General features: G+C 40.2%; 1 protein-coding gene across 1 annotated transcript; it reads right to left on the bottom strand.

Annotated features, from left to right (window-relative positions):
- Positions 1-779: 779 nt before the first annotated feature.
- Positions 780-8,000, bottom strand: fam83b (family with sequence similarity 83 member B). The gene is made up of 5 exons (XM_069714030.1): positions 7,929-8,000; positions 5,945-6,418; positions 4,587-4,751; positions 4,007-4,131; positions 780-3,365 (listed from the first exon to the last, which is right to left on the bottom strand). The coding sequence occupies exons 1-5, from the start codon at positions 7,986-7,988 to the stop codon at positions 1,352-1,354; spliced, it is 2,838 nt and encodes a 945-aa protein (XP_069570131.1). The 5' UTR covers positions 7,989-8,000; the 3' UTR covers positions 780-1,351.
- Between the last annotated feature and the right edge of the window lie 3,894 nt (positions 8,001-11,894).

Here is an 11,894-nt window from a genome sequence, read left to right as displayed (position 1 = left end):
AAATAGGTGTGGATTCAACTGAGATCTTTTGGGAAGATGATTGTGAACTGTATCATGTTATTCTGACAGATGTTTCCATTGTTTTGTCGAACCAATTCATTTCAATAAGATAATGAAACAAAACTCAGTATATTGCAATCCAACCCTAACCCATTCAAAGAGATCATACAATTGACTCTAAAGCGGAAAAACTGAACGTAGAACCTTCGAAGACCAGATTTATTGCAGGGCTGTTGGATTCCACTGCATTTGATTCAGGAATTTAAACGGGCAACTAAGTGCAATTGCACGTTGAAGAAATGTTGATGCTGGACGAATCGGCATCATTTTGCAGTTCAGTATCCTCTTGTAGAGACCACAGCATTGTTTGACCTTTTTGTGGCTATTTTCTGTCACAGTCAGCACTATGTTGAGCTGACAGGGAAACATTGGGGTCGGCTTCACACGCATTCAAGCTTGTGTTACGCTCACCATCAACACCCCCCCACCTCCCCCGACATCTCCAGTGAGGCGCATTCATTCAAAAGAAAATTGCCTATGAACATCACACGGCCACCTATTGTGTTTATCGTACAACATAATTGGGAGCATAATTTGCTCGCTTCATAAACGTAGGTTCCTACAAACAAGTTTGTGCCTTGAGTGAAGTATTGATCCCCTGTTTTGGTGAAATCCTTGAATTTGTCCCCGAGTGGCTGCTGAGGGCACGTCGTGTATATTCACGCTCACGGTACATGTTGAATCTTCGCTGACTATAAAACAAACAGGCGTGTTCTCTGTTTCTCCTGAGATTTGGTGCAAACATTTATTCAAAAAGCAGAACATATAATTTGCAGTGCTGTTGCAACCCCCATAGAATTAATACAACCTCACGCATAAATGAACATATTTTTCATCATGCATATCAATTAGCCCGCATGACAAAAACCTTAGCGATGTCTTAACCTTGATTTGCCGAAAACACTCATGAATAATCTGCCGAGTGTAGTATCAGCACTTCGGCGTGCGTTCACACCTCCAGTTGTAGCAATAGTTTGTGTACATCTGTGACATCTGCGAACACATTTTGACAAGGTTTGAATTCAAAATGTGTGGACAGACGCAACGACGGCTTTACAGTGCTATAATTATATGAAGGTCTGCAACATGTATTCATAGAAGATATACTCTCTTTTCATTGGCATTCAACTGTGCATATGAGCAGAAAACAAATGTAAACTATGTTTGCAAGAAACATTTTTCAAAGTAAACACAAAATAGTCCAAAGCGACACATAAAAACATTCCCGGTCAAATGTGCATCTGTATTAAGTGACCTGTGTAGAGGACGCGTTCTGCTGGAGCGTTTGTTGTTACTTGCTCTTGTGTATGAGGTTTCCTACTCTTTGAAAGAATTTCTCCACCTTATTTTCATGGTGTCCTCGTGCCGCTCGGGTGAAGTTGGGTTCAGTTGCTGCCTCACCTCTGGGAGGGATTTTTGTTTTCTCCTGAGAGTTTCCAAAGTTGTGTGTCGCGCCGAGAGAGTGTTTCTTTTCAGTGGAGTAGAGGGGCTCAAATCGGCTGTACAGGCGACTGTCGGCTCCTCGATCTTTGCTCCGGCTGCTGGCATCGAGGCCGAGCCTCCCGCTTTTGTCGAAGACGGTGGCTTTCTTCTGTGCGGTGGTTTTGGGGAAAGAGTTCTGTGGTGGATGCCGGACTTCCTCAGTTATGAATCGCGGTTTTGAATATTTTAGATGGTCATCTTCGAGACTGATCTCCTGGCGCTCCGAGGAGGACCGAGCAGAATTGGTTGTGCTTCGGTGAAGTTTTTCTGCCCGGTATGATGTCTTCTCCTCATCCTCAGCGGTTAAGGTGTCTGTGCTTTCGCACGACTTGAGACTTTGTGTTTCCATGGTTTTAATTGAACCCTCTTTTTTCTGTGGTATGTTCAATAAAGATCTTAATTTATTTGAACTCTTCTTTAGGAATTGCTGAGAGCCTGTGCAGTTAGATTTATCTGTCAAATCCTTGTTACTCGCATCCAGAGCTGCTGCAGACACAGTCCTGGATGGTGCCTCCTGCCAAATGTGACTATTGGAGTCCTTTGTGCTCTTCACATCATAATGGGAGACAGATCTCTGATCTCCACTCAGACTCGACCCATATCCTCCATTCTGTGCATTGAGCCCTGCTGTGCTTCTGTTCACTTGCATCCTTGCAAAAGCTCCATACATGTGGCCAGAGGATTCATGCGTGTTCGATCTTGGATCTGCCACACTATGTCTTTTGTGCCAGCTGTCTGAGAGGATGTCGGGGTTGGTGATCATCTGTCCACCTTTATTTCTCCCTAAACTGGCATATGTGGAGTGGTACGAGTTTCTACCTGGACTGTAGCCTGGATTGTTGTGAACGTCATCCAACATCTGTAGACTTTGTCTCGTTAACATGAGCTCTTCATTGTTGCTTCTGTTCTCACCTGTCGCTGGATTCCACTGCATTGATGAGAAGTGCGAAGGGGTGTTAGGTGTCGCTAAGGGGCCGACACCAACGGAAGTATTGTTTATGTGTCTGCTTGGCTCAATTTGTTCTGGGATGGTGGGCCTGAAAACAAGGGAGGACCTCATCCTTCCTTGCATGGAGGAGCTAGCTTTGTCCATCGGTTCAAACTGGTCTAAATAGTCACACGAGTCTCTGATTGCGGCATCGGGGTTTTTGAGGTAAGATTCAATTCTCCACGTGCGCATGAAGGACTTGGACGTATTCTCCAATGTTGGCATGTTCTGCTGCATGGACACAAAATTTTTGTCATTGCCATTGTAAGACTGACGCATGTTTTGACCCCTGTGTATCTGTGGCACTTGTAAATAATTATCCATGGAGTAGTTATTCATGCCGTTTCCTGTATCTGTGGAGATATTCCAGTTGCTTGCTCTGGGTCGGATGTTCTGTGGGATCTGTTCATCTGGTCTCTCCCCAGCGTAGCTGTGCCTTTTCAAGAAGTTCATCGCTTCTGCAGATTGAAATTGGGTCATTTTATTCTGAAAACTCATGCCATTCTCAAGCAAAGGCCTAAATGTGTTATTTTCCTCTTCAATGAGCCTTCCTTCAATATTTCTCGTGCCAAGTTTCCTCTCGCAGGTCTTCCGATAGACTGTGTCCAGAGTATGCCTCAACTGATCCCTCCGCTCAATTTTCGGAACAGTTTTTGGCAAAATCTGGTGTCCCTGTGGCCCGTTGCGTTGAAACATTCCCTCTGGGAAACACATTTCGGCTGGCACAGTAGAGCGGGCGTAGAGTGTACGGAACTCTTCATCATAGGACTTAACCAGATGCCCTGTGATGACTTGAACCATGCTCAGATTGAGCTTCTCGAAGGACCAAGTAAAGCTGGAAGCAAACATGAAAATGAGTTTAGTCACTTTGTCTGTTTGTCATATTAAAATCTACTGGCCTGATTTTAATGGAACTTGGTGGAAAGGTGTTTTATGGGCCAATGCCAAGAACCCATAGCATTTTGGAGCGGAGCGGAGTCATGCAGCGGATCCAATAGAGCAAGATGGCATTGGCCTTCTTAATGTTGCACATTATAAAATCTAGCAGATGGTAGTAAAGTTCAAAACCGACAAATCATCGTAAATTCTAGCGATACGATGATTCCATATCACAGTCCATATTCACTGGTACTAGTAATCCTCTGAGATACACATGTACTTGGTCAAACTTAATACCACAAGTAGTTTTAGGATAAAGAACTAAAAGACAAAATGCAAAACACTAGTCATGATTTTAAAACAATTTATCGAGTCTGTGGGAATTTTTGTGAAGAACTGTTAAGTGCTGCCTTGTTTTTTTTTTTTAATTCATAAACAAATTTTAGTCACGATCTGCTTCACAGCACATCAATAAGAAATGAAGAGAGCACATGTTTTTTTTTATAGCATGACGGTAAATATTGTAAAAACATAACATTTAGTGTTACACCTCACTGGTCTCCACCACAGGTCCTCATATTCTGCAGTGTTCTTTACCTGTATGAACCATAAATCGCAGTGTCGCAGTCAACTAAAAAAAATCTCTGCTCCATTGCCCCATGAAATTTGGCTCCTGATCGACAGAGGTAATTCTGACCTTTCACGGTGCGCACCCTCATGTTCTGTGGTCAGAGCAAAGAAAGGAAAATGTCAGAAAAGACTTTTCATTGTTACATTTTACAGCAGGTAATAAGTACGTCAGTCATTCTGATATTTGTCTCGAGTTGTTGTCGTCATTTGATAAACAATTAATGGGCGTTTTAAGGTGTTTGCCCCCTTAACAATCGCATGCCAGTAATTAGTACTCCACCCATTAACAGGAGGAACTAGGTCTTCAAAGAATTAAGGCCCTGAGGCTCCAACATGTAAACAAAAAAAACCTCTAAACACTTTCAACTTTGTATGCACGTTAATTTATCGAGCAATGTGAATGATTAGACTAGGTCGAAGCACATTTTAACAAAACATTTTTTTTTATTCTCGTCACCCTTAAAATATTCCATTTGAATCATCATCAAAATTTAATTTGCATATATGTTGGAATCAAAGAAATACATTCAGAAAATTAGGAACTTACTCTGAGTTGTTGAAGTTTTACATCTTGGTTTTCAGCCATCGTGAGGAAACTTTTTAAATGAAAATCATCCAGCAGCACGTAGACGGGGACTCCACGTATTGATGCGTCGACAATTTCTCTGAAAATGTCGACATCGGTGAACTTGTCCATCACGATGGCAATGACCTGTGAAGACAAAGTGAATTAATCATGATTCCTCGACTTTCGGCACGTCAAAGATTTTACTTGTGACATCAACATGAATATAAATAGTAAATGTAAGTCTTGACAGCCAGATGCTGACAAATGAAAAAGATGTTGTGATAAATGGCGGGCAGACTAAAGCGTTTCGTGGAAGTAGCCAAAATTATTTTACTGAGATCGATGTAGACAAATGAAGAAGAAACGAGGGATAAACAAATTCTGTCAGTGCTGGAACATTTGAATGAGTATTGGAGGATAAAGTTAGTCTTTCCTCCCTGTTTCTGTGTAGGTTCTGTTAGGCTGCAACAAAAGTTAATAATAAAGTAGAATGAGAAACTCCAGTATGAAGCAGCAACGTCATACTACTAATGTACCATGTAATTAAGTCGTGTGTGACTATATTGGATGTTGCTCAAACTGATTTCTAGTCATCTTTTAATTTCCTGTGTAGGAGGTATGCGTCTGTTCCTCAGATGACAAGTGTTAGTCCTTCTCAATCATGAATGCTACATCCAGCATACACTCAAATTAATATGATTTAATCCTTCCAAACTGCTGTCTTGACAAATGAGACATTTGCAGCTGTTGTTTTTGTTGACATATTTATCTGCATCCAGAATGCTTTATATTTTACACTGCACACACCCGGAGAGCAGAGAGGACGGTTTCATGAGCTCTCGGTGAGGTGTGGAAAGAACTGGTCTGATCATTACTTTTGTCCAGACATTCCTGTCAATCAGCTGTTGCGTAAACTGGTTTAATTACAAACTGGTGTAGCAAAACCTGAGTCGAATAATGCAATGTTTTTGAATAACTACAATTCAGAGAAGAAAAACTAGTCTATGATTCACCTCGACGCAGTTTAATAACCAACTGGGGTGTGAACATATGGCTCTGTAATGATGGGCTTTCCTGTAAAAATGTTTTTTTACACACTCTTTCTTCACACGATGGAGAGTTGCAGAACCAGATTTTGTCCTCAGCCACCTCCGCAGACACTCCTTGACTTTGAAAACTGAGATCAACAAATGCTGGGAACTGCCTTGAGGGAAAAGGTGGTTGTGACGGATAGTAGAGGAGCTCTGAGACAAAGCTTTATCGATGTGAACACATCGGAGCCTTTTTCTTTCTGTCTGTCTCCGTCTTAGCAAATTGTTGCAGGTTGTTTTGATTACCTGTCTTGCTCCCTGAATATGTTTCCGGATCACTTCTTTGATGGTTGGGCTGTTTTGTCTCGGTGGATGAAAGAGCAGATCTATGTTTGTCTGCAGTTTATTGTGCATGACCTCCGGCCATCCTAAGTCCAAATCCGGCGTGTCCACATCCGAGCGGTTGGGCCAGTATGTCCCAGAGGACGAGTGGGTGTCTGAGGGACCATTGAGTTCCTCCGTGGGGTTTTGAGGCGGCAGCTGTTCTGCATGCGCGGTGATGAAGAGGAGCTCGTCCTCTGAGAGGAAGCTCCCGATACGTTCTCCCTTGAGAAACTCCTGGTAACCGTCTCTGCCGTCTCTAACCAGCTGATCAATTGCCAGGCGATATGACTCCCTATAGTGAGGCTGAATGTAATCCTCTGATTTAAAGTCCCCCCTCAAGGATGACAGCAGGGAAAACTCTGGAGACCCCATCGCTCCAGACTGCTGCAGTAGGACCTGTCGTAGATGATGGAAATCAATGTGAACAAGCATTGGAACAGGTGGAAAATGTTGGCTCGTAGTATGATTAATGAGACAAAGTAAACTGTAATGTGGTACATGGAGAGTTCAAATGGTTAACTTTGCAGAAAATGTATTTCTATTAAACCACAGTACACTACATGGACAGGTCATACTGTGAAGCTGCAAGACAGTTCAGGTAAAAATACAAAACATGGAATTGTCAAACACACTGTACATATCAAGAAACTGTTTAAACACACTTGTGGTTTTTCATGGTTTATAGAAAATAAGCCGGCTTGTTTATTCTCAGATTGCCTCAACAACGACTTAGCCCAGATTTTTTACTGCACCATTTGGATTTGAAAGGATTTTGAAAGCAAGTGTCACAAAAAATAAATATTTTTACTGTACAAGTTAAGTCTAAACAAATCAGACCTGCTATCACTTTTAATTGGACTGAATGGTGTTTGAAGACACGTAATACCACCTGTTAATAATTAAATATGTGTTTTTGATGGCTTCTGATGTTTTTAAAGGTGTAGCAGGTTTCACTCACTTTTGAGAAAGTAATTAGGAACTATGAACTATATTTTATAAAGTACAAGTCCTACACATTGCTTTCACTCATTTCAACAGTATTATCAGGACCTTACTGTAGCTTTCTTTTCAACAAGCCTCATCATGTAAACTGACTCACCTTTTACGGACACTGAACCTGTTACCAGACTGGAGTTAAAGAGATGTTAGTAGAGCTGTAAACTGTTGTTTTATTTTTTACCAAGGAATATTAAATATACTTTTGCCTTATTGTAATGCAAAGTCTAAAGGAGGTTGCCCAAAGCCCTTAAAAATAGTTTGGAAGATGTATTTCATTGCAAGCTTTCCAAGTGTTTACACCTCTAACAAAGGAACAGCTTAAACATTAAAGCTTTTCACTTCAGTAGAGATTATATGTTCTCTGACATGTTGAGAGAGCAAAGAAGTCAGTTTACTATAGAATTTATTTCACTGCGCGGCTGTGAACTTGAATGAGATAGTGAACATTTTACTGTCGCTGCCAGGGGTTATGCAGAAAATGTTGCTTTCCCGACCAAACAGTCACACTGAGGACAGGTGATCTTTCTGTTTGTTTTGATTTTAGAGAATCTACTTTTATGCTTATGGATTCAAATATTGACATTTTGAACAAAGCTTAGGTGTCAGAGACCCTTCGCACACGCTGCTGTGCTGTACTGAACAGGTATGTCAAACATTAAAAGCCTGAGCAGCAGATATCTGCATAGTTAATCATAAACTACACGCCACACTATAGCCTTGTACAAACAGCCTATTTATTCACACATTTTATCACAAATGTCCCTCTGTTCAGACAATTCTTTTGAAAGAGAGGATTTTGAGTTTCCTACAGAGCTGCTGCTTGTTTCTGAGTGCACCTCCTGAAGCTTTAAAAGCACAGTCAGCTAGTCACAACCCCGCTATCTCCGACTCAACAACAGTGACTTACATTTAGATTGTGAACTTTGTGAAAATCCTCTTCACTGCTCCCAGAATATCCCTCTCTCATTTAATATACTTTCTGCTCATGTTCAGTATTCGAAGAAGCTGCTCTCTGCCAGCTAAAAAAAGACAAAGATGAGGAAGTGTCTCGACATGATAAGCGGTCTCTGCAGATGGAGGGTGTGGACTCTCGTTTTGACATGCAAATAGTCGGGCTCCAAACTGACTCACAGGCAGCCGTAAACCTGTTCGAGACATTTCGCCACTCCCATCATCCCTTCAAGGACAAAGTTCACTCCGGTAATAATAAGATCAAAAAAAGATAATGACGACTATAAAAAGGTTTTCGATGAATACTTCAGTACTCCTTCAAGTATTCTGTTTTGTTTTGGGAAACTGCACACAAGCTGAGAAAATAAGACTATTCAATATTTCCCAGTTTTGTATTACAGAGTGGTGAAATAAATGTACAAAACCATTTAAAAAAAAAAAAATTTGTCATGCTTGCAGGGATTTCTTAAATGTGGCTAAAATATCAAGGTTGAGGTATCCAAAACTTGTTTTGGTAAATCTCATGTGTAAGTGAATGAAACACATTTGCATTCATAAATTTACATCTGGTCTATAATTGTGAGAACTGGCTCATTATGTAGAACATCTACATATGTACAGGGAAAAGCTGCTGAAACTATTTCACTGAGCAAGTATTCACCTCAAACAGGGTCAACGTAACATTAGATTAATTAAAACACAAAATTAATTATGTCTTTATCATGGCAAAAATAATCTGCACGGCAGCTTTCTCATTAAGGCAAAAATTACTTTTTAAAAGCAGATGTGTGTCGCAATGAGTCACTTGCATGCTCTGTTTCATGTCTATTTACAGAACAAACTATGTTCATGGCTTTGCAAACATACGTGTAGGGTTTCATAAATGTAGTTGTTTTGTAGAAGTCAACTCAATTTTATTCAGCATTTTTCAGATCAATATATTTTTAGTATCTTGTAGGTGTAATTTTTTTTTCAAATTTTTCATGTACGATGTTGGATAGAAAACAGAACATTTTGAGGTGACACATGAAAGCATGTGAGTGTAGGATGAGCTTTTATTGAGGCTAACCAGCAGAAACCCTACTTGGTTCTTTGGGGTTTTTTAAGATAAAAAAAAAAAAACCAAAAAAACAAAGAACCAAGTAGGGTGTCATTAGAGTGTTGGACCAATAAGCAGTATCATTACCATCTTTAACAATAGCCAACCCTGTTCCTCACTTACTGTGTATACAGGAGAAAAAAAAGTAATAATAAAAGAAATCATTGAATCTCGTCTGATCTTTATGTATTTATTTTATGGTTTGTAACAACAATAAGAGTATCAATAACTATCGGTATAAGTGTTGGTTTTGATGTCACCCCACCCCTACCCACCCAAATTTTGATGTCTTTATTTTTGCATGCAAGTTTAACATTGTTCCTATAGAAACCACTAATGAATATAAAGAAGAATGTTTGAATGCAGACTTCTGTTGCAGGAACTAGAATCATCACGCCAAGTGTTATTTTTATGCTATTTATGGTTAAATTAAGCATTTCTGAAGAATATTTCAAAATATCACGATATATATTGTGTCGATGTCATCAGCCCTAAAGCATTTTTCACATCAGTCCAGGTTTGCATATCAACTACCCAGATCGTACACGCACAATTAAACAGGCACTCTTCGAATCTGCAGTTTTAGGATGAGAAACCAGTCAGTTTAATCATTTAAAGATTAGTTTGACAAGTCATGAAAAATGCTTCTCAGTTTTCTTGCTGAGAGTCAATGATTGATATTGCGTCCATATCCATACACGAACCTGAAGCTACAGCCAGCAGCCAGGGAAATTGAAAATGTGCAAGTGGTCACAAAGAAAAGTGTGTAACTCACATTACTGTAAAGTAACAAGTAACTTTAGAGTGGTATCTTCTCATTTTACTCTAGTAATAAAAAATTTAAAAAATGCTATTTATTCATCATATTTTTCTTGTAGTGTTTTAGTTTGAAATTATTCTAATTATTTACTTGTACTTTCAATTTAGCTTCTTATTTTGCTAAATCAGAAGAAACATTAGACTCTAAGATGAAAGAAATATGTTGGTTAAATTACGATTATCAGATTACTTGACTATTTTTCTCCCTTTAAACAAAAATTAAAACTGTCCTTAGTGAGTTACCTGAATAATGTGAGCAATATATGAAAGTGAATTATTTCATTTCCTGTCCTTTCCATTGTATCATATATGTATCAATGAGATAAATTTAGGAAATGAATTTACCATTGTCATAATATAATGGATATTATCCCCACCACTGCGCGCGCGCGCGCACACACACACACACACACACACACACACACACACACACACACACACACACACACACACACACACACACACACACACACACACACCTTCCAAATTAAACATTTATTGACAAAGCTTCACAGGAAACTCTGCTGAAGCAATCATGATATTCTATCATACAATACGTGATATGTAACATTAAGATGTCGACCGTCTTCTTTATCAAGATTCCTTCTGGACCCTCTGGTGGTTCCACAGCGCTGTACTTGAAAAGAGGCATGAACAAGATCTCTGCACGATTGTTCAGTTGCGTCTTTGTGTGTGTGTGTGTGTGTGTGTGTGTGTGTGTGTGTGTGTGTGTGTGTGTGTGTGTGTGTGTGTGTGTGTGTGTGTGTGTGTGTGTGTGTGCGCACGCGCAGATTAAGTAACGTATGTGCTAAATCGCAGGGAGTTTCTTCTCCCGAAGCAGAATGTCGCGTCACCTTTCGTGACACGTAATCTATCATCATGATGAGCTCCTCAGGCTGTTCCCAGCTCCTGCTGACAAGTCTCAGCAAGTGGAGTGTTGTTGGGAAGCACCTCTACGCCGCTCATCACAGCCCCGACAGATTAACATGTGCATGGAACTGATCAAAATGTAAAAGGGGATGAATTAGTCTCAAAGGCATTTTTTATTATCTTTTATGATGCCAAGCTTTGTGTTCGACTGTAGAAGCTAGTATTTTGATAGTTTTCCACGTTGAAGAGTGTCCTGCGGAGACAAGTGTTTATAATGCGCATTTTATAATTCATGCTCATTCACTTGACATCACTTGTAATCACCGCTTTCAATGACGATAATAATGTTCACATTGTAAGCGACTTAACAGCCTGTTCGCATAACGCGTGAAATCAAAGGCGTCAGCTGATCTAAATTACTGGTTTACCTGTAGATGCTGGATCTGAATCTCTACAGTGGCACACATTAGAACAAAGGAGTTGTTGAACCAGTTTATGACAGATGTTTGACACACCCTTTTGTCTGGTTTGTATGTGGAGGTTTGTGGAACATTGTGGAAATGAAGGATGACCACCGCAATTCAGATATTACTGCAAAGGAAACCACAGAACACATTTGCACAAGAAACGCATGCCGGCAGAAAGAGGTCAGATTATTATCGCATGGCTTTGTAAATACTTGGCTGAATCCTGACAACATCCTGCATGTTACATTTTGTATTACATTATTACATTTCACTTAGCTGACGCTTTTATCCAAGGCGACTTACAATAAGTGCATTTCAACCATGAGGGTACAAAACCCAGAACAACAAGAATCAAGAAAATACAATTTTCTTCAAGAAAGCCAAACTACAAAGTGCTATCAGTAAGTGTCATTTTAAGCACTACTAAAGTTCTACTGTTCAAGGTAAAGTCTGAAGAGGTGTGATTTTAGTTTACGGCGGAAGATGTACAGAGTTTCCGCTGTCCTGACGTCGGTGGGGAGCTCATTCCAGCATTTAGGAGCCAGGACACCAAACAGTCGTGATTTTGTAGAGTGTCTAGCTCGCAGCGAGGGAGCAACCAGCCGATTGGCCGATGCAAAGCGGAGGGAGCGGGCTGGGATGTAAGGTTGGACCATGTCCTGGATGT

This window comes from Brachyistius frenatus, unplaced genomic scaffold (genome assembly GCF_029030835.1).
Source record: "Brachyistius frenatus isolate BFR_SWC_R1_liver_20210118 unplaced genomic scaffold, ASM2903083v1 Contig_124, whole genome shotgun sequence".
NCBI lineage: Eukaryota > Metazoa > Chordata > Actinopteri > Embiotocidae > Brachyistius > Brachyistius frenatus.
This window is presented reverse-complemented; position numbering and strand designations above follow the sequence as displayed.